At 39.9% G+C, this 23760-nt stretch overlaps 1 protein-coding gene across 1 annotated transcript in view; it reads right to left on the minus strand.

Annotated features, from left to right (window-relative positions):
* LOC139749523 (RRP12-like protein) overlaps positions 1-23760 on the minus strand; it is a 249271-nt gene that overhangs the window by 24672 nt on the left and 200839 nt on the right. The window contains exons 11-14 of the mRNA XM_071663484.1: positions 15300-15420; positions 11993-12259; positions 5893-6043; positions 1192-1321 (exon numbers count right to left, since the gene is read on the minus strand). Coding sequence (XP_071519585.1) covers positions 1192-1321; positions 5893-6043; positions 11993-12259; positions 15300-15420 — 669 coding nt within the window. The remainder of the gene's footprint in view (positions 1-1191; positions 1322-5892; positions 6044-11992; positions 12260-15299; positions 15421-23760) is intronic.

Consider the following 23760-nt stretch of genomic DNA (forward strand, 5'->3'; position numbering starts at 1 on the left):
TTAGAAACATAATGGCAATGTCATAACTCTAAAGACAATCATCTGCAGTGAAACTTGCTTCCCTCTTTAGTAAAACTAATTCTACTTGCCTCACTTAATTCCTTTGAATAAATCATACTTTCCCCAAGATGTCTATGCATTTTCATGTCTCCAGCACTATCTACTCTTCTTCACACTCTCTACTGACCTAGCACTGTGTTTCATGGTGTTAAAATGACTATACCCAATTAATCCTTCTGCACTATATCTCTGCTCTATACTCTTCTGTCTCATGAAAAGGCAGTCCTGTCTGTATGTCTTTCTTTCTATTTAAACTAACACCAAGAAGGCTGCCTGATGTATGACAACCAATCCCTACACACAGTTGCAAATATACCATGAAAGTTGCCAGATGCACAATAACTAACCCCCATACAGGGCTGCCAATAATTCATCCATTTCCTTGGCAGGATAGAACCTGCTGGTTGCTGAGGTTACATATTCTCAGAAAAATATTTCATTGTTGAGTGGGAAAGCTGTGCCAGTAATAAAGGAGGTATGAAAAGGGAAAATGGTAGAGGTGACTGGTTGGGATCACTGAATGCTACTCTGCTGCTCAGGGTGAGTATAGGGTGTGAGGGCATGATGGTGGCAAGAGGGTGTAGTGGCCAGGGAAGGAGGGCATAGTGGTGATAAGGCAGAGTGTGGTAGCAGAGTGTAGTGGCCAAGGAAGGAGGGAGCAGTGGAGGGTGAGGAAGGGTGTGGTGGCCAGAAAAGGATGGTGCTTGATTATAGAGATGAAGCGGTGGCCAGGGAGGAAGGATGCAGTGTACTGTATGATGACCAGAGTGGGAGAGCATGATTGTGGTGAAAGAAGGTGTGGTAGCTCCACATGAGCAAGCAGACTAGAGCCAGGAGAACTTGAATCAGCCAGTATGTACTTATATGAAGATAGCAGTTAACAATAACTCCGCCATCACTTTATCAATCAATGAATCTTCCTCAGTTTGTCATCATCGACATAACTCCCCTAACCCCTTCTTCCCAGTGATTACTCGTACCACCCCAAATGAAAATATATCTGAAGTTTCAATACACCTGTTACCTGAAAACTACTACTGCACAACAAATATACACAAGACTGGATTCTTCACCTCATATTGATATACTCTAAAAGTATAGCTTCTTTACACAAGACAATCATGTACTCACATCATCTTCTTTTATCCAAGTGCCCTTCTTGCCTTCTTGTTTCCTTTTGCCCTTCCCTTTGACTCTTGCTTTGCTGGCTTTCTCATCTTCATCATGGTTAGAGTCTATCTCAGCCAGGATCTCATCTAGGCTGAAAGGTAGCTAAGATATATTACTTATGTCATGCAGTCTGAATATTAGTCTACATGAGCATCTTTCTGAAAGAGTAAAAAGATACTGCTTGCACTGATTTATCACACACATTAGCTTCAGTGAATAATATATGTACAGTAGCATCTCTATCTTAAAATTAAGTCTAGCTGAGTACATAGATACATCTATCATTAATGCTACAAGCACCATATCCTCAGTTTATCAGCATCTGTATACATATACTGGAAACTAAAAAGAATTATAACAACTTCTCAAAAGGAATAAGTATACCAAGTACAGAGGTTGGTTGGACAAGCATAATCAAATAGCACAATGAAAAGTGTTTAAAGTCAAGGAAAAAACAGGAGGAATTTCTTAAAAATGTCACTGGAAAGCACATGGGAAGGAGAGATAACAGGGGGACATAATGGTCCATAATGTGGCATAGAACTGTCTATCTAAATGCCTACTGTCCTTAACTCCATTCTGTATTTCATTAAATTGATTTGGTGACTGAGTTTGGTAAAGTGTGTGAAAGTAGAAAGTTGAGAGTAAATATGAATATCAGTAAGGTTATTAGGTTCAGTAGGGTTGAGGGACAAGTTAATTGGGAGGTAAGTTTGAACAGAGAAAAACTGGAGGAAGTGAAGCGTTTTAGATATCTGGGAGTGGACTTTGCAGCAGATGGAACCATGGAAGCAGATGTGAGTCACAGGGTGGGGGAGGGGGCGGAGGTTCTAGGAGCATTGAAAAATGTGTGGAAGGTGAGAACATTATCTCAGAGAGCGAAAAAGGGTATGTTTGAAGGATTAGTGGTTCCAACAATGTTATATGGCTGCAAGGCATGGGCTATAGATATGGTTGTGTGGAGGAGGGTGGATGTGCTGGAAATGAAATGTCTGAGGAGAATATGTGGAGTGAGGTGGTTTTATCGAGTAAGTAATGTAACGGTAAGAGAGATGTGTGGTAATAAAAAGAGCGTAGATGACAGGGCAGAAGAGGATGTATTGAAATGGTTTGAACACATGGAGAGAATGAGTGAGAAAAGACTGACAAAGAGGACGTATGTGTCAGAGGTGGAGGGAAGAGGAGAAGCAGGAGACCAAATTAGAAGTGGAAGGATAGAGCAAAAAAGATTTTGAGCGATCGGGGCCTGAACATACAGGAGGGTAAGAGGCATGCAAGGAATAGAGTGAATTGGAGTGATGTGGCATTCTGGGGTTGGTGTGCTGTCAATGGACTGAACCAGGGCATGTGAAACATCTGGAGTAAACCATGAAAAGGTCTGTGGAGCATGGATGTGGATATGGAGCTGTGGGTTTCGGTGCATTACACAAGACAGCTAAAGAATGAGTGTGAATGAATGTGGCCTTTTTGTCTGTATTCCTGGCACTACCTCGCTGAAGTAGGGGACAGTGATGCTGTTTTCCTAGGGGGTGGGGTAGCGACAAGAATGGATGAAGGTATGCAAGTATGAATACATACATGTGTATGTATGCAAAGTCTGCATATGTTGATATGTATATGTATGTATATGTGCATATGTGGACATTTATGTATGTATATGTGTACATGAGTGGATGGGATATTCTTCATCTGTTTCCTGTCAGTACCTCGCTGACATGGGAAACAGCGATCATGTACAATAATCATGTACAATAATATACCTAGACATAAAATTTTTGAAAATTACCTACTTAGGACCTGTTAGTTATGCACTCATATCAGAAGCATTCCAAGTTATCAGAGATAACTATTCCACTATTGATTTAAGGATAGTAATCACCTCCTCTTATACTACTGGTAGCATGTTCAAATATGAGGACAAAATTCTAATGCCTCTACTTTTACCTATAAAATACATAAATTCAGGTAGAATGTATGGGGTAGCTTATATTAGAAAGACCTTACATAATTTCACCAAGAGTACTGATGAACATTGAGAAGATAAATCAGATGCAATAAAAAACAAAATAACCCATGATTCCCCCAATTAGACAGCATCCAGAGGAGCATGGGCACATTGTACAATTTAGTGACTAAATTCTGGACTCTGAAAGTTGTAATTTGGACTTGAGTATTCTGGAGACTTTGTGGATATGGTTAGAACCACGGCTAAATTGTTATTTGACTTTCAATGTCATAATTTGTTCTGTTAAGTTCCCTCTCAAGTTTTCTCCCCCAACTAAAAATTTCCAGGTGCCACTTTGCTCCAAAAGCCTCGACCTTAATTTTTGGTCAGTTTTGTTTACATTTAGGATTAATTATAATTTATCCTATTCTTACGTCAAGTAATTTCATTTCATGATGTGGTTCATATCTTTGGTTCTAGGAATGAGGAACACTCCTTGGCATATAATCCTCAATAATTCACATCTGAAAAAGTCATTCCAATATATATATCTGAACACAATATTCACATGTAAATCAATGTTCACAATTTTTCCATGACAAGTCTTAAAGTTTAACTTGGATTACTGAGAATGGTAAGCAGATTGCATAACCACATGACCAATGATGGGCTAAAACCTATCTCTCTCAAACTGCTATCTTCAACTTCAGGGCCTAACCCACACCCTGGCCCTAAGGATGCCACAAATCGACTCAAGTGCATCTCGGCAATGCTTATATATAAGAACACATAAAGTTTGCATATAAACCATCACACACAATCTTACCACTTGTGCATCTAAGAGTTGAACTTGGAATACCAAGAATGTGTCCACAGCCTGTCTCCCCTACAAGTTCAAAGTTAGTATGCAGGGCCCTGGAGCTGTTTATGGTAGTTCCAGTGAGATATGATTTAATTCATCACTGGTAAAAAGAGGTTACGCTGTACATTTACCATCCTTGGTAACCCATGTTCAACTCTTCGGCATGCAATGATAAAATTGTTTACAATGATTTACAGATGAAAACTACATGTCCCAATAAATAGACATTACCAAGATGCCCGTCAGTTGATTTACAGTGCCCTTAGGGCCAGGGTGTGAGAAGCCTGTCCCCCAACTACAGGCCAACAGTGAGTGGGTGGAGTCCTGGAGCTGTTGATTGCAGTTCCTGAGATATACTGTAGGTTTCAGCCCGTTGGTGGTCAAATGGTTACACCGTCCGCTTACCATTTTCATTACCCTAGGTTCAACTCTTGGACATGCATTGGTAAACCTGTTCCATTTCAAGATGTTTAGGTTTATCGCTGGTCTATCTAACTGAAGTTTACTTTGATAACTCTTAGTTTTGTTTACATATATATTGTATCTAGCTAAGTTTATATGCTGCATGCAATTGTTGCATCTCACTGATAATGGATCAAGATCCAAATCATTTGGTGGCCAATCACAGAAAAGAATATAACAGGATCTAAAAATCTGCCCCCGACCAGAGTGAAAAACTGCAGAAACTGATGTCTGAGGTTGGGAAAGTGAGTCAATGCAAATAAAAGTAAAGTAATGATGATAATCAGGGAGGAGACACAGGTTAACATGAGTGAGAGTTTGAATGGAAAGAACATGAAAGAAGTGGGGGTTTTTAAAACACTTGTGAGTGAGCAAGGTGATAGCTGGAACTATAGGAGCTATAATGAACCACAAAATGGGTGAGGGGGTTAAGGTCAGAGGTGCATTTAGGAGTGTGTAAAGAGAGAGGTCACAGTCTGTATGAGAAAAGATGGGTATGTTTGATGGTACGGTAGTAGTCCCATCAATGCTGCATGGACATGAGGGGTGGGCCCCACATAAATAAGTGCACAAAAGGAAGAATGTGTGTGAAATAAAATGCTTGAGGAAGAAGTGTGGTATGTGGCTGGCTGATCAAGAAGGAAATGATACACTAAGAGAGAGGTTTGGTATTAAGAAAGGAATGGTTGAGAAGTTCTGAAGAGGTTTGTTGAAATGGTCTGGACATACGGAGCACATGAATGAAGAGAGATGGTCTGAGACAGCATATGTATAAGAAGTGGAGAAAACAAGAAGGAAGAGGAGACAGAAGATGAGATGGAAGGACTGAGTGAAAGATACTTCAAGCAATCAGGTCTTGAACATGCAGGAGGGTATGATGCATGTATGGGATTAAGTAAATTGGAACGATGTGGTATAAAGGAAGCAATGAACCAAGACATCTGCAGCATTCACGTTAAACCACAGAAAGGTCCAGGGGGATTGGCTGAGGATAGAAAGCTCTGATTTTGACGCATTTTACATAACAGCTAGGGAGAAGATGGAGTCAAATGAAGCTGTTCTTTCATCTTTTCCAGGTACAACTTCACTAATGCAGGAAACAGCAAACATGAATGACAAAAATATATGTATGTCTACATATGCCCTTTACATGAAATAGCGGCGATTAGGGATTCTGCTGCCCATACTGTCTCAGCTACCATAAGAAAAAAGTGGCCAACAACTCACATGGGAATAATATGGCACTCATTACACCAGAAGAAATTTATTTCCCCAGTCACAAAGTAGATGTACCCAACGACTGCTAAATGAGTCAGGGAATACCCTGTGACGATATAAAAAATCTAATTCCTAATTACAGGAATCTAACAAGAAAAAAATGGCAACACGGTACCTGGCAGGAAGAGCTCGTGCTGTAAAGTCTTCATCATCACTTACTTCCTCACTCTTCTTTCTTGCTTCTTGCTCTCGCTGTTTTCTTGCAGTCAGTTTTCGGAGGTTACGGAGACGCTTTTGCAACACAGAATCACCCGGCGGCACCATGGCTATTGGAAAATTCAAATAATCAGTTTCTTTTGATGGTAAATAGTTACATATATAACCAAAATGTTTGAGATCTCTAATGCACCATCTACCTTCCAAATTTAGAAAATGCTAGGTGACAATTCTTTTTTTAATACCAATAAGACATCATATATACCAGCTTAGTTGCTATTTTTATTACTTGCACTGCTAAGTACAATAGATGGAATAAAAGTAACCATCTATAGTGGTATCTTAAAATTACCCAGCGTTTGATGTAGAAACAAGCAGATAATTGATACAAGTATACCTACATCCAACATGATATTTACTGGATTTAAAGCCAAGTTGCTCAAAATGAACCTCCTCTAAAATCATGATAAGAATTCATTCACGCTAGCATCCACTACACAGACACTCCTTTCACCTTAGTCTCCCCAAATTCCAAAACCTACTTAATTTGATTACTCCCTCAACATACATACATTACCCTCAATACACTAATCTTCATCCTACTTATACATTATGAGAGGTTGATAATCCTACATTACTCACCTAAAAACTAAGAGACCATGAGGCAGAAACATACAAGAAGTGAAAGGTTTCAGTTTGATAAGCTTGATTCTCATACAATGCGATGCATCATGCTTCATGCTAACTAGGAATATAAAATGCTTCACCTGGGACTTTACCAAAGTGACCCTCATTACTGATGAGATGCTTCACCATAAATATGACTGAAACACTCATGGATTTTCATGAAAATCTTTAGTTGTTTCTCCTAAATGATACATAGAAAACTATGTATCTTGAAGGTACAATCATAGATTTTGAAAAACCATATAGAGTGAAAGAAGAAAGTGTATTAAATTTTGCTTTGGATATGAGGGAGAAAGACTAGAAGAGGTGATGAAATCTAAGTATTTATGAGCTGTCTTGGTCAGTTTGGCTATATGGAAGGAGAGATAAGGGAAGAGCAGTACAGGGTAGAAGAGTTTCATGTATAGCAAACATGGACAAATCAACATCAATTTGTTGTCCGAAAAACATTTCCGGCTTCTTATTTCTAACATCTCTCCTAAGATAAAACTTACTGTAAGTAAGTTTGTTGATTATTCCTAAGAAAATATATGGGAAGCTATTTATTAAAAAAGGGGGTGACTGTGTTGTTGACTGGTTGGTAAGGTTATTTAATGTATGTAAGACTCATGGTGAGGTACCTGAGGATTGGCAGAATGCTTGCATAGTGGCATTGTACAAAGGCAAAGGGGATAAAAGTGAGTGCTCAAATTACAGAGGTATAAGTTTGTTGAGTATTCCTGGGAAATTATATGGGAGGGTATTGATTGAGAGGGTGAAGACATGTACATAGGATCAGATTGGGGAAGAGCAGTGTGGATTCAGAAGTGGTAGAGGATGTGTGGATCAGGTGTTTGCTTTGAAGAATGTATGTGAGAAATACTTAGAAAAGCAAATGGATTTGTATGTAGCATTTATGGATCTAGAGAGATGCTCTGTGGAAGATATTAAGAATATATGGTGTGGGAGGCAAGTTGTTAGAAGCAGTGAAAAGTTTTTACCGAGAATGTAAGGCATGTGTACAAGTAGGAAGTTTGTATGGATAGATATCTGGGAGTGGATTTGGCAGCGGATGGAACCATGGAAGCGGAAGTGAGTCATAGGGTGGGGGAGGGGCAAAAGTTCTGTGAGTGTTGAAAAATGTGTGGAAGGCGAAAACATTATCTCGGAAAGCAAAAACTGGATATGTTTGAAGGAATAGTGGTTCCAACAATGTTATGTGGTTGCGAGGTGTGGGATAGAGTTGTGCTCAGGAGGGTGGATGTGCTGGAAATGAGATGTTTGAGGACAATATGTGGTGTGAGGTGGTTTGACCGAGTAAGTAATGAAAGGGTAAGAGACATGTGAGGTACTAAAAAGAGTGCGGTTGAGAGATCAGAAAAGGGTATTTTGAAATGGTGTGGTCACATGGAGAGAATGAGTGAGGAAAGATTGACAAAGAGGATATATGTGTCAGAGGTGGAGGGAACGAGGAGAAGTGGGAGAACATATTGGAGGTGGAAAGATGGAGTGAAAAAGATTTTGAGTGATCGGGGCCTGAACATGCAGGAGGGTGAAAGGTGTGCAAGGAATAGAGTGAATTGGATCTATGTGGTATACCGGGATCGACGTGCTGGCAATGGAGTGAATCATGGCATGTGAAGCGTCTGGGGTAAACCATGGAAAGTTTTGTAGGGCCTGGATGTGGAAAGGGAGCTGTGGTTTCGGTGCATTATACATGACAGCTAGAGACTGAGTATGAGCGAATGTGGCCTTTGTTGTCTTTTCCTAGTGCTACCTCATGCACATGCGGGGGAGGGGGTTGTCATTTCATGTGTGGCGGGGTGGCGACGGGAATGAATAATGACAGACAGTATGAATTATGTAAATGTGTATATGTCAGTTTGTGTCTATATATGTAAACGTTGAGATGTATAGGTATGTATATGTATGTGTGTGGACATGTATGTATATACATGTGTATGTGGGTGGGTTGGGCCATTCTTTCGTCTGTTTCCTTGCACTACCTTGCTAACGTGGGAGACAGCAACAAAGTATAATAAAAAAATAATAATAATAAATTGATTGAGAGGGTGAAGGCATGTACAAAGCATCAGACTGGGGAAGAGCAGTGTGGTTTCAGAAGTGGTAGAGGATGTGTAAATCAAGTGTTTGCTTAGAAAAATTATATTCATATATTTATATATTTCATATATAGAAGAATATGTGTGAGAAATACTTAGAAAAACAGATGGATCTGTATGCAGGATTTATGGATCTGGAGAAGGAGTATGATACGGTCGATAGAGACGCTTTGTGGAACGTCCTAAGAGTTAAAGAGGTAAAGTGCTAGAAGCAGTTAAAAGTTTTTACCAATGATGCAAGGTATGTGCACAAGTATGAAGAGAGGATTGTAAGTGGTTCCCTGTGAGTGTCAGTCTGCACCAGGCATGTGTGATGTCCTCATGGTGGTTTAATTTGTTTATGGATGGAGTGGTTAGGGAGGTAAATGCAAGAGTTCTGGAGAGAGGGGCAAGTATGCAGTCTATTGGTGATGAGAGGGCCTGGGAAGTGAGTCAAATGTTGTCCGCCAATGATACAGCTTTAGTGGCTATTTCGAGTGAGAAACTGCAGAAGTCAGCGACTGAGTTGGGAAAAATGCATGAAAGGAGAAAGTTGAGAGTAAAAGTGAATTAGAGGAAGGTTATTTGGTTAAGCTGGGTTGAGGGAAAGGTTAATTGGGATGCAAGTTTGAACGGAGAAAAATTGGAGGAAGTGAAATGCTTTAGATATCTGGAAGTGGACTCAGCAGCGAATGGAACCATGGAACGGAAGTGAGTTACGGAGTGAGGGTTGGGGCAAAGGTTCTTGGAGCGATGAAGAATGTGTAGAAGGAGAGAATGTTATCTCGAAGAGCAAAAATGGGTATGTTTGAAGGAACATTAGTTCCAACAATGTTATATGGTTGTGAGGCATGGGCTATAGATAAGGTTGTATGGAGGAGGCTGGAATTGTTGGAAATGAAATGCCTGAGGACAATATGTGGTGTGAGGTGGTTTGATTTGAGTAAGTAATGAAAGGGTAAGAGAGATGTGTGGTAATAAAAAGAGTGTGGCTGAGAGAGCAAAGAGGGTGTTGAAATGGTTTGGACTCATAGAGAGAATGAGAGGAAAGACTGACAAAAAGGATATATGTGTGAGAGGTGGAGGGACCAAGGAGTACACAAAAAAAGACCATTTGTTCACACTCAGTCATTAGCTGTCATGTGTAATGTACCAAAACCACAGCTCCCTATCCACATTCAGGCCCTACAATCCATTCCATGATAATAAATAAATATATATATATATATTTGTATGTTGTAGATGAGAGGGCTTGGGAAGTGAGTCTGTTGTTGTTCGCTGATGATACAGCACTGTTGGCTGAATCGGGTGAGAAACTGCAGAAGCTGGTGACTGAGTTTGGTAAGGTGTGTGAAAGAAGAAAGCCGAGAGTAAATGTGAATGAGAGCAAAGTTATTAGGTTCAGTAGGGTTGAGGAACATGTAAATTGGGAGGTAAGTTTGAATGGAGAAAAACTGGAGGATGTGAAGTGTTTTAGATATCTGGGAGTGGATTTAGCAGCGGATGGAATCATGGCAGCAGAAGTAAGTCACATGGTGGGGGAAGGGGCGAAGGTTCTGGGAGCATTAAAGAATGTGTGGAAGGCAAGAACGTTATCTCAGACAGCAAAACTGGGTATGTTTGAAGGAATGAATAGTGGTTCCAACAATGTTATATGGTTGTGGGGCATGGACTATAGATAGGGTTGTGTGAAGGAGGGTGGATGTGTTGAAAATGAGATGTTTGAGGACAATATGTAGTGTGAGGTAGTTTGATCAAGTAAGTGATGAAACGGTAAGAGAGATGTGTGGTAATAAAAAGAGTGTGGTTGAGAGAGCAGAGGAGGGAGTACTGAAAAGGTTTGGTCACATGGAGAGAATAAGTATGGAAATATTAACAATAAAGATATATGTGTCAGAGGTGGAGGGAACGAGAAGTGGGAGACCAAATTGGAGGTGGAAGGATGGAGTGAAAAAGATTTTAAGCAATCAGGGCCTGAACATACAGGAGGGTGAAAGGCGTGCAAGGAATAGAGTGAACTGGAACAATGTGGTATACTGGAGTCGACATGCTGTCAATGGATTGAACCAAGGCATGTGAAACTGTAAAGCGTCTGGGGTAAACCATGGAAAGTTTTGTGGGGACTGGATGTGGAAAGGGAGCTGTGGTTTCAGTGCATTACACATGACAGCTAGAGACTGAGTGTGAATGAATGTTACCTTTGTTGTCCTTTCCTAGCGCTACCTTGCGCATACACAAGGTAGGGCGGGTGCCATTCCATGTATGGCGGGGTGGCGATGGAAATGGATGAAGGCAGCAAGTATGAATATGTACATGTGTATATATGTATATGTCAGTGTATATGTATGTATACGATGAAATGTATAGGTATGTATATGTGCATGTGTGGGTGTTTATGTATATACATGTGTATGTGGGTGGGTTGGGCCATTCTTTTGTCTGTTTCCTTGTGCTACCTCGCTAAAGCGGGAGACAGCGACAAAGTGTAATATACAAAAATAAATAAATACTTGTATGTATATCCCAATCTAAACCAATACATGCCAAAGTTTAGGCCATCTCAAGCGTAAGATAAAAGTTAAAGGAAAAGAATACAGAAATCAACCATGACTCCTCATGTGTTTGCAGACTTGAATCTTAAAGGAAAAAAGGCAATGTGAACAGGAAAAGACTAAAAAAAGAAGAGAATACCACAGTGTAACTGTTCAAGAGAAGAAGGATGTAATATAAGAGCCAATCTCTGACTAACCAGACTCCACACAAAAAGTGTGGGAAGCAGCAGCTAAACATGTGGCATAGCTCCAAACCCTGGGATGCGGATACATGCACACAACTCATGAGAACAAAGGCTAAAATAATATCTTCAGAATAGAGACATAGGAGCAACAGTACAGTATATGGGAAGAGGTGTTTAAAAATAAGTGTTGCCAGGAGAATTAATGAGCCAGAAAGCTTTTGATTCCACTCTAGTTAACATAGAGGTGAAAGATATATCACCCGAGATGTGTGAGCAGTTTTCCATATCTGGGTGAATAAAAGATATTCACCATAACCATATCCATCCTTTTCATATGTTTTTACCACCATTTCATCAGCGTAAATCATTTACATATCTGAATATTTACAAAAAAATAGTTGACTGCAAATTCAATCACCATACTTTTTTATACTCAGTATTCTCCAGCACCTACTCAATTTCTAGCTCATCATAAACACACACTCTTCCTAATCCTTCTCACATTCAGTTTTGAGCAATACTGCAAATCATAACAATGACGTTTTTATCCTTACCCATAATACGATCTACACCGTACTTGCGCATCAACTTGTCAAATATGTAGCCTGTCTTCAATCGAAACTTTCTTTGGCAGTCAGGCACCATATTACAAAGAGCCTTGACGACTGTATCTACATGGCTGGACATTACAGGAATAGGGAAGATGATAAAAGAGGATTTGATAAATGATAAGCAGGCACCGACAATCTCCCGAGAGCAACACAGCAGCTGGACACACATGTTGTGGACCAATAGCTCTATCATATCATCAGAGATGATATCTGCAAAGAAAAGAAAAGCAAATAGAAAAAGTGCTATGATAACATTTCCATTATCAAAATTATAAAACTAACAAAACCATCATACTGCCAGTCCTGAAATTATGAACAATCATAATTACAAACAGGTATCAAGAAATACTATTCAATCCCTTGTCTGACACAGAAATCAACACCTGTGCTTACAATTCATGGAACTACATAAAGGTGCATTTTTGCATATGATTTACTTATCATACTTATTTCAAAATACAAAATCTATTACATTAATGAAAGCAGGTACAGGTATTCACTATAATCTTATTCTTAATATTTTCCAACTTACAACAATTTAACTTATGAACAGGGTTCAGGAATATAACTCACTCATAAGTCGGAAACTCCCACTACTGCCATTTAAAATCCTGCATGAAATTCAACAATTCCCCTAAAAGACTTAAGCATTCTTATGAAAATTCTTCACTAAATAAATATTGAAAATACAATAACCATTCAGAGGTATACTACCTAAACAGCTTGGAGAACTTTAAAGTAAATCTATAAAATGTTCTATGGTCCATGATTATCTCAATGCTTTGCATCCCTTCCTCCCATCCACATAATCAACATCTACCCAATCACTCCTCCTTTTTGCCTTCCAGACAATCAATCATCTACTCACGCACCAACTTTTACAACAGAATTGCATGACAGTCATTAAAACAGGGTGTGCTGAACATCATAATAACGAAGAGCCAAAACTTTAACTTACAAATTAAATGGCATACCTATAATTTCTTGAATGCTATGTACATAATACATAAAAGTATGAAACAGATGAAGTTTGCTTGGAAATGCAATAGCAATGCACTTTTCTTTGATTTCAGATTCCCATTCCCTCCAAGAACTCCTTCAAGAGGGTGGCCATGGCAAAAGTGTTTCCATAATTGGTGAAACTCTACAGCCAATTCTTAGCCTTTATGCCTCACCCCTAACAGGCCTCTAGCAGAGGGAAACTCAAGTGTAGTGTTTCCTGAGGCTCCTACATATTGTCCCTACTGGATACTACCTAACATATTTGTCAAATGCTGCTGCGTAATGTTCCAACCCATTACTTCTACCTACTGCTCCCCACCTAATATTCCTCCCTACTACTTTAAAAACTCAATATATCCCTTACCCATTCTTTTAATAATTCAATTCTCTTTTCTTCAATGTACATTCTCTTTTCTGCAATGTAAACTGCATTACAAAGTCACCATGTATTGTGATGGGAACTTCTGTATTAATTCTGTATGTATACTCTTCAGTTGAAAGTAAACTGTGGTTACATATATGAAAGTAATTATCTACCCATTTTAGTTCATTGAGGGAGCATTCTGCTGCAGCAGTATTGTTTGGTATAGATAAGATCACAACAGCCAATCTAATGGCCTGTTTACATTCACACAAGAGATTATGTTCTGTCATTAACACTTCTAATTCATGCACGTTTTACTTGAAAACTTAGAACCTAACTCGAACACAAAGAACTTCGCTCTGCAAACCATTAATATGTCCATTCATTACATTTAATCAATTACAGGTCTGTGTAACTGAAGCTTCTGAACAGTTTTTACAATGTTAACTGAAGCTTCAGATCAATTTTAATGACATGACTAGACAGACCATCTAAAGTTCTATCAACACTAATATCTGTAAATCCAATGAATCTTTCATGTATTTCACCTTCATGAGCAAAAGAAAAAACTGTTGAGTGCTGTGGTTTTGATCTACCATCTGAAGTTTTATCAAAAGTAATAGCAACCAATGATGCTGAAAATACCTCTTCATGTAATCAAAGTCTTCACCAGCATTAGATATAGCTTCAGTGGTGTCATTTTGCAGGTTGAAGAAACCCCTTGTAATTCAGTTGATGTTCAAATGAGTATCTAACACAGAATCATAATTTCCAAGTGCATGAAATAATTGTGTAATCATGCATTTTAACTGAACTGCTAGACTCATCATGGCATCATAGAGGAAGCTCTTATTTTACTATATAGTACATTAATAGTTTTTCCAGTCTCCTTCCTTTTTTGACTTCATTATGTCAGCTTGCTTAAACTTTCCTCTAATAACTAATTAATGTGTTAATCCATTGTTTTCCATATATCTTGAGATCACGAAAAAACTAGATACATAACTGAGATATTTCATGTATCTGTTGTACTGTAATTAGACGGATGAGATCAGAAAACCCATGTTTATTCCACATACAACTCTCTTTTGAGGACCATAAACAGAACCATCCATTCTTCTATATCACACTGTGAAATGGAAAAAGTCTTCTATAACCAAATTATTTATTTCTCTATTTAGAAAGTAAGTTTGAAAGAACAAGACATGGCCCACCTTCCTTCACAACTTTCAACTTATCCTTTCAGGTTCAGATAAAAAAGGTGCACTCAATACTCTTCAACATTATCTACTAATGTGAAAGAATGGTAAAAACAAAAAACAAAAATCTTAAATCTACAGTTAACTTTTAATACTGACTACATGAAACAAATCAAATAAGAAACACATCTTCATACTAAATGTAAACACAAAACTGAACAATAGTGGCTGTGGCCAGATGGGTGCTACTGGTTCACCACTTGCCTTCCAACCATTATATATCCCATCCCCTCCCTCTGAGTACCCCCATGATTGTATTATGTTCTGTACGTAAGATAAAGTGTACATCACTGCTAAGCTCAACTGCAACTAACAACAGATAATGGGTAAGACGAGAGACAAGAAATAGGTTAACAAGTGTTAATGCATGTAAAACATTGTTTAGATTTCTTTGAAGATATAATCATCAATTCACAATTTCATGATGTTTGTGGATATGTGGTAAACTTCTTGCATACCCTGAATAAATACCCATGTTATCCACCCACCCTACCACTCTCTCTCTCGTAACCACTTAAGCCTAACACAACCACCCATCCTCCCTCCTTACTTCCTCTAACTCACCATCTGCAGTCTCCTTTCCTTCCTCACATTGAAGAGTAAAAGGAAATGGGTAATACCTTACCTTTATACTGATATGTGAGAGCAGTTATGGCCAGAATAGAACTAGCTGCTAAAGCTGGCGTGCCAACCAGTCCTGCCAGCAGTAGTTTCAAGCAATGTCGCACGGTGTCTTCTCCTGAACACTGCCACAAAATGAATTGCAAAATAAAAAATAGAATTAAACATCAAAACTATGACTACCTGCAAAATGTATGTTTTGAAGGACGAAAAACCATTTATCTCCCATAGCCCTATGAACATCTGAGAGCGCTTGCTCAGTGGGGAGTTAAAACAGTTTTATTCCCTAATAAGAGGTGTAAGCATGAGGACCATCATATAACATATGAGACTAGCAGATGTTCATTTAGAGCAGCTTCAGGCAATGATGCATGGTATCTTCTGAACACTACCACATTATCAACTGCAAAAAAATACAAAATGTGAATTTTGGAAGTTGAAAACCTTTACCACAGTGGAGTCATATGAGAATGAGATATATTTCTTAGAAGCATTCCAGTTATGACACTTTACAGTGCCATATTTGGCAGCAGCCTACATATTCAACTTATGCAAATGACTCAATGGTATTCATAGCCAATGCTCATCTACTAAACCTACCCTCAGCCAATCAGCAACCACAATTGGGCTAATGTCAATAACAAGCTTCTCAAAAACCACTTGAAACTCATACCTTTTGAAGACTGCATGCATCAACCCAAGTCAATCACATAAGGATTTTTGAAAAGACTAGAAGGCCAGGCATGGTAACAAAACCAGGAAAAATTACTTGTGGAAAACCACAATACTCTCCTCTGTGGTTTGTTCAGCAAGCATAAAAGCATATTCACATGAAGATGGGTTAGAGAGAAACCTTCAAATACATAACCTCAAGGCAGAAAACTTTCAATGGTGTATGAGATGGAAACCAGGTACTGACTCTACTGAAGGAAGATCCCTCAAGCCAACATGAGCAGCAGAATGCTTAAAATCATAAACCAGCACCAAGGTAAAGTTAATATCTCTAGTATGGACTGTTCACTTAGGTGTGAATCCCAACAACCCAGCAAGTTTCTATACATTTCATGTGAAGAGTACATGCAAGAGATATTAATGGATGATTATCTATATTTCATTTAAATTACCCCAAGAATAATTTCTAAAAAGGAGTCTTGGTGTTATCTAGGATCTTTCTAAAAGCTCCTGCAGCCTTTTGCAACACTAATTCCTGTAGCAGGGAAATGTAGACTCCTTTGGAGTGAGAGGACCTTTCAAAAGACTACTTCCAATGATATGGAAATGCTTCCCACTAGAATACAAAGTTACGAAAGCTTTCGGTCACAGACCAACCTATGGTCCATGAAATCTCCCATCACATGTTCAGACAGGAGACAGTGAGGAAATCCTTCATCCACACAAGTTGTAGGAAGCATCATATCAAACCCCATGCACCATAGTACAGTTTTTATATCTTAAAATGTACAGAAGCACATACATTAGATAGAAACAATATACCACTGGGTGCAGAGGATTAAACTTTGGACCACTATGCAGTAGGAAAGTATGCTTCCCATTGGACGACGATGTCACATCTTTCCACCTGATAGGGTGAAGGAAAGCCTGCAGCCACATAACTTGTAGAAAGCATCAAATTAAACCCTAAGCACCATATTAAAGTTTTTATCTCTTCATATATACTGAAACACAAGGAATAGATAGATGGTAACAACTTAGCAAATGAATATGAAAGAAAAAAAAATGGTGCATTTGTATTTCTTTTAACACTTGATCACCATTTCCCATGTTAGTGAGGTAAGACCACAAAAAAAGAAAAAAGGCCATATTCAGTCATACCCAACCTCTAGGTGTCATGTGTAAAACACAGCTTCCTATCCAAAACCAGGCCACAGAGACCTTGCCATGTTTTACCCAGATGCTTCAAATTCCCTAATTCAGTACAATAACAACACTGATTTTATTTATCTATTTTTCATTTATCATACTGTGTCGCTGTCTCCCGTGTTAGCAAGGTAGTGCAGGGAAACAGACGAAAGATAATGCGAGGTAGCACAAGAAAACAGACGAAAGAATGGCCCAACCCACCCACGTACATATGTATATACATACACGTCCAAACAAGCACATATACATACCTATACATTTCAACGTATACATATATATATATATACATATGCAGACATATACATATATACACATGTACATAATTCATATTTGCTGCCTTTAATCATTCCCATCGCCACCCTGACAAACATGGAATGACAACCCCCTCCCCCCACAGGTGCGCAAGGTAGCACCAGGAAAAGATAACAAAGGCCACATCCATTTACACTCAGACTCTACCTGTCATTTATAATGTACCAAAACCACAGCTCCCTTTCAACATCCAGGCCTCAAAAAACTTTCCATGGTTTACCCCACACACTTCACATGCCCTGGTTCAATCCACTGACAGCACATCAACCCTGGTATACCACATCCTTCCAATTCACTCTATTCCTTGCACACCTTTCACCCCCTGCATGTTCAGGCCCCTATTGCTCAAAATTTTTTTCACTCCATCCTTCCACCTCCAATTTGGTCTCCCACTTCTCCTTGTTCCCTCCACCTCTAACACATATATCCTCTTTGTCAATCTTTCCTCACTCATTCTCGCCATGTGACCAAACCATTTCAAAACACCCTCTTCTGCTCTCTCAGCCACACTCTTTTTATTACCACACATCTCTCTTACCCTATCATTACTTACTCGATTAAACCACCTCACACCATATATTGTCCTCAAAAATCTCATTTCCAACACATCCACACTCCTTCGCACAACCCTATCTAGAGCCCATGTCTCACAACCATATAACATTGTTGGAACCACTATTCCTTCAAACATACCCATTTTTGCTCTAAGATATAATGTTCTTGCCTCCCACACATTTTCCAATGCTTCCAGAACTTTTGCTCCCTGCCCCACCCTGTGACTCACTTCCGCTTGCATGGTTCCATCCGCTGCCAAATCCACTCACAGATATCTAAAACACTTAACTTCCTCCAGTTTTTCTCCATTCAAACTTACCTCCCAATTGACTTGTCTCTCAACCCTACTGTACCTAATAACCTTGCTCTTAGTCACAGTTACTCTCAGCTTTATTCTTTCATATACTTTACCAAACTCAGTCACCAGCTTCTGCAGTCTCACACCCGAATCAGCCACCAGCACTGCATCATCAGCAAACAACTACTAACTCACTTCCCAAGCCCTCTCATCCACAACAGACTGCACATTTGCCCCTCTCTCCAAAACTCTTGCATTTACCTCTCTAACAACCCCATCCATAAACAAATCAAACAACCATGGCGACATCATGCACCCCTGCTGCAAACGGACATTCACTGAAAACCAATCACTTTCCTCTCTTCATACTCATACACAAGCCTTACATCCTCCATAAAAACTTTTCACTGCTTCTAACAACTTGCTTCCCACACCATATATCCTTAATACCTTCCACAGAGCATCTCTATCAACTCTATCATATGCCTTCTCCAGATCCATAAATGCTACATACAAATCCATTTGTTTTTCCAAATATTTCTCACATACATTCTTCAAAGTATATATATATATATATATATATATATATATATATATATATATATATATATATAGATCCAATTCACTCCATTCCTTGCCCGCCTTTCACCCTCCTGCATGTTCAGGCCCCGATCACTCAAAATCTTTTTCACTCCATCTTTCCACCTCCAATTTGGTCTCCCACTTTTCCTCGCTCCCTCCACCTCCGACACATATATCCTCTTGGTCAATCTTACCTCACTCATTCTCTACATGTGCCCAAACCATTTCAAAACACCCTCTTCTGCTCTCTCAACCACGCTCTTTTTATTTCCACACATCTCTCTTACCCTTACATTACTTACTCGATCAAAGCACCTCACACCACATATTGTCCTCAAACATCTCATTTCCAGCACATCCACCCTCCTGCGCACAACTCTATCCATAGCCCACGCCTTGCAACCATACAACATTGTTGGAACCACTATTCCTTCAAACATACCCATTTTTGCTTTCCGAGATAATGTTCTCGACTTCCACACATTCTTCAAGGCTCCCAGGATTTTCGCCCCCTCCCCCAACCTATGATTCACTTCCACTTCCATGGTTCCATCCGCTGCCAGATCCACTCCCAGATATCTAAAACATTTTACTTCCTCCAGTTTTTTTCCATTCAAACTTACCTCCCAATTAACTTGACCCTCAACCCTACTGTACCTAATAACCTTGCTCTTAAGTCACATTTACTCTTAACTTTCTTCTTTCACACACTTTACCAAACTCAGTCACCACCTTCTGCATTTTCTCACATGAATCAGCCACCAGCGCTGTATCATCAGCGAACAACAACTGACTCACTTCCCAAGCTCTCTCATCCACAACAGACTTCATACTTGCCCCTCTTTCCAAAACTCTTGCATTCACCTCCCTAACAACCCCATCCATAAACAAATTAAACAACCATGGAGACATCATGCACCCCTGCCGCAAACCTACATTCACTGAGAACCACTAACTTTCCTCTCTTCCTACACGTACACATGCCTTACATCCTCGATAAAAACTTTTCACTGCTTCTAACAACTTGCCTCCCACACCATATATTCTTAGTACCTTCCACAGAGCATCTCTATCAACTCTATCATATGCCTTCTCCAGATCCATAAATGCTACATACAAATCCATTTGCTTTTTTAAGTATTTCTCACATACATTCTTCAAAGCAAACACCTGATCCACACATCCTCTACCACTTCTGAAACCACACTGCTCTTCCCCAATCTGATGCTCTGTACATGCCTTCACCCTCTCAGTCGATACCCTCCCATATAATTTACCAGGAATACTCAACAAACTTATACCTTTGTAATTTGAGCACTCACTCTTAACCCCTTTGCCTTTGTACAATGGCACTATGCACGCATTCTGCCAATCCTCAGGCACCTCACCATGAGTCATACATACATTAAATAACCTCACCAACCAGTCAACAATACAGTCACCCCCTTTTTTAATAAATTCCACTGCTATACCCTCCAAACCTGCTGCCTTGCCGGCTTTCATCTTCCGCAAAGCTTTTACTACCTCTTCTCTGTTTACCAAATCATTTTCCCTAACCCTCTCACTTTGCACACCACCTCAACCAAAACACCCTATATCTGCCACTCTATCATCAAATAAATTCAACAAACCTTCAAAATACTTACTCCATCTCCTACTCACATCACCACTACTTGTTATCACCTCTCCATTTGCCCCCTTCACTGAAGTTCCCATTTGCTCCCTTGTCTTACGCATTTTATTACCTCCTTCCAGAACATCTTTTTATTCTCCCTAAAATTTAATGATACTCTCTCACCCCAACTCTCATTTGCCCTCTTTTTCACCTCTTGCACCTTTCTCTTGACCTCCTGTCTCTTTCTTTTATACATCTCCCACTCATTTGCATTTTTTCCCTGCAAAAATCGTCCAAATCCCTCTCTCTTCTCTTTCACTAATAATCTTACTTCTTCATCCCACCACTCACTACCCTTTCTAATCAACCCACCTCCCACTCTTCTCATGCCACAAGCATCTTTTGCGCAAGCCATCACTGCTTCCCTAAATACATCCCATTCCTCCCCCACTCCCCTTACCTACTTTGTTCTCACCTTTTTCCATTCTGTACTCAGTCTCTCTTGGTACTTCCTCACACAAGTCTCCTTCCCAAGCTCACTTACTCTCACCACCCTCTTCACCCCAACATTCTCTCTTCTTTTCTGAAAACCCATACAAATCTTCACCTTCGCCTCCACAAGATAATGATCAGACATCCCTCCAGTTGCGCCTCTCAGCACATTAACATCCAAAAGTCTCTCTTTCACGCGCCTGTCAATTAACACATAATCCAATAACGCTCTCTGGCCATCTCTCCTACTTACATACGTATACTTATGTATATCTCGCTTTTTAAACCAGGTATTCCCAATCACCAGTCCATTTTCAGCACATAAATCTGCAAGCTCTTCACCATTTCCATTTACAACACTGAACACCCCATGTATACCAATTATTCCCTCAACTGCCACATTACTCACCTTTGCATTCAAATCACCCATCACTATAACCTGGTCTTGTGCATCAAAACCACTAACACACTCATTCAGCTGCTCCCAAAACACTTGCCTCTCATTATCTTTCTTCTCATGCCCAGGTGCATATGCACCAATAATCACCCATCTCTCTCCATCAACTTTCAGTTTTACCCATATTAATGTAGAATTTACTTTCTTACATTCTATCACATACTCCCACAAATCCTGTTTCAGGAGTAGTGCCACTCCTTCCCTTGCTCTTGTCCTCTCACTAACCCCTGACTTTACTCCCAAGACATTCCCAAACCACTCTTCCCCTTTACCCTTAAGCTTCGTTTCACTCAGAGCCAAAAGATCCAGGTTCCTTTCCTCAAACATACCACCTATCTCTCCTTTTTTCATACACATTTAGACACCCCAATCTGAGCCTACGAGGAGGATGAGCACTCCCCGCGTGACTCCTTCTTCTGTTTCCCATTTTAGAAAGTTAAAATACGAGGGGAGGATTTCTGGACCCCCGCTCCCGTCCCCTCTAGTCACCTTCTACGACACGTGAGGAATGCGTGGGAAGTATTCTTTCTCCCCTATCCCCAGGGATAATATACATATATATACATATATATATGAAAAATGTAAGAAATAATTTAGAAAACTGAAACTTCTAGCTGGAAATGAAGTGAAAAATGAATGTCACATAATGGTTCAACCTCTGGCTATGGAAAAGCGAAATGTATAATTCATTTACACAAACATCAATAGTAGTTTTCATCAATTTAACCACTGTATCATACAGCCTGGTTCACTTCTTTTCTTATCATGAAACTGGAATATTGGCTTATGATGTTTCACAATTGTCTTCACTACACAAAGTACAACCATATCTTGGATACAACATAATATTCAATTCATGAAAGAGTTAGCAATTCAAATATCACTGACGAATCTTCTCAAGTCTTGAGTGTTTGCAGGATCCAGCCTGTCATCCTTCTACACAAGGCAACCGCTGTTTTGTTGTGTTCACATAAGGATTGGTTGATAGACACTATTACTCCGAGGCTTTTCACATCATTCAACTGGTTTATAACAACGACTGTGTCTACCCAGTATTCTGTGTTGTTTTTGATTTCTTCGCTTTTCCCATACCTTGGAATAGTTGGGGCTGTTGGTCTGAACAAGATGGTTGAGACTGCAGGCTCTGCTGACTTATCTGAGGAGGGATTGGCAGTGTCTACAAATCATGATGCCTCCTGGTCAAGCACCTGTATGCTCAAGTGTAATCCTTCTCCATCATTTGCTGCAACTTCTTAATGCACTTCATTTTGAATATGAATAAATATATATATATTTAAAGGGGAGGGAGCGGGTGGCTGGAAATCCTCCTCTCTCGTTTTTTTTTTAATTTTCCAAAAGAAGGAACAGAGAAGGGGGCCAGGTGAGGATTTTCCCTCTAAGGCCCAGTCCTCTGTTCTTAATGCTACCTCGCAAATGCGGGAAATGGCGAATCGTATGAAAAAAAAAAAAAAAAAATATATATATATATATTCTTATTTATTTATCTGTTTTGCTTTGTCACTGTCTCCCGCGCCTGTGAGGTAGCGCAAGGAAACAGATGAAAGAAATGGCCCAACCCACCCCCACACACATGCACACACACACACGTCCACACACGCAAACATACACACCCACACATCCCAACGTACACACATACATAAACACACATATACACACATGCACACAATTCACACTGTCTGCCCCTACTCACCCCATTGCCACCCCTCCCCCTCATGTGTGCGAGGCAGTGCCAGGAAAGGTCAACAAAGGCCCCATTCACTCGCACTCAATCTCCAGCTGCCATGCAATAATGCCCGAAACAACAGCTCCCTTTCCACATCCAGGCCCCACACAACTTTCCATGGTTTACCCTAGACGCTTCACATGCCCTGATTCAATCCATTGACAGCACGTCGACCCCGGCATACCACATCGATCCAATTCACTCTATTCCTTGCCCACCTTTCACCCTCCTGCATGTTCAGGCCCCGATCACTCAAAATCTTTTTCACTCCATCTTTCCATCTCCAATTTGGTCTCCCACTTCTCCTCGTTCCCTCCACCTTCGACACATATATCCTCTTGGTCAATCTTTCCTCACTCATTCTCTCCATGTGCCCAAACCATTTCAAAACACCCTCTTCTGCTCTCTTAACCACGCTCTTTTTATTTCCACATATCTCTCTCACCCTTACATTACTTACTCGATCAAACCACCTCACACCACTTATCGTCCTCACACATCTCATTTCCAGCACATCCACCCACCTCCA

The sequence above is a fragment of the Panulirus ornatus genome, chromosome 7, assembly GCF_036320965.1.
Source record: "Panulirus ornatus isolate Po-2019 chromosome 7, ASM3632096v1, whole genome shotgun sequence".
Taxonomy (NCBI): domain Eukaryota; kingdom Metazoa; phylum Arthropoda; class Malacostraca; order Decapoda; family Palinuridae; genus Panulirus; species Panulirus ornatus.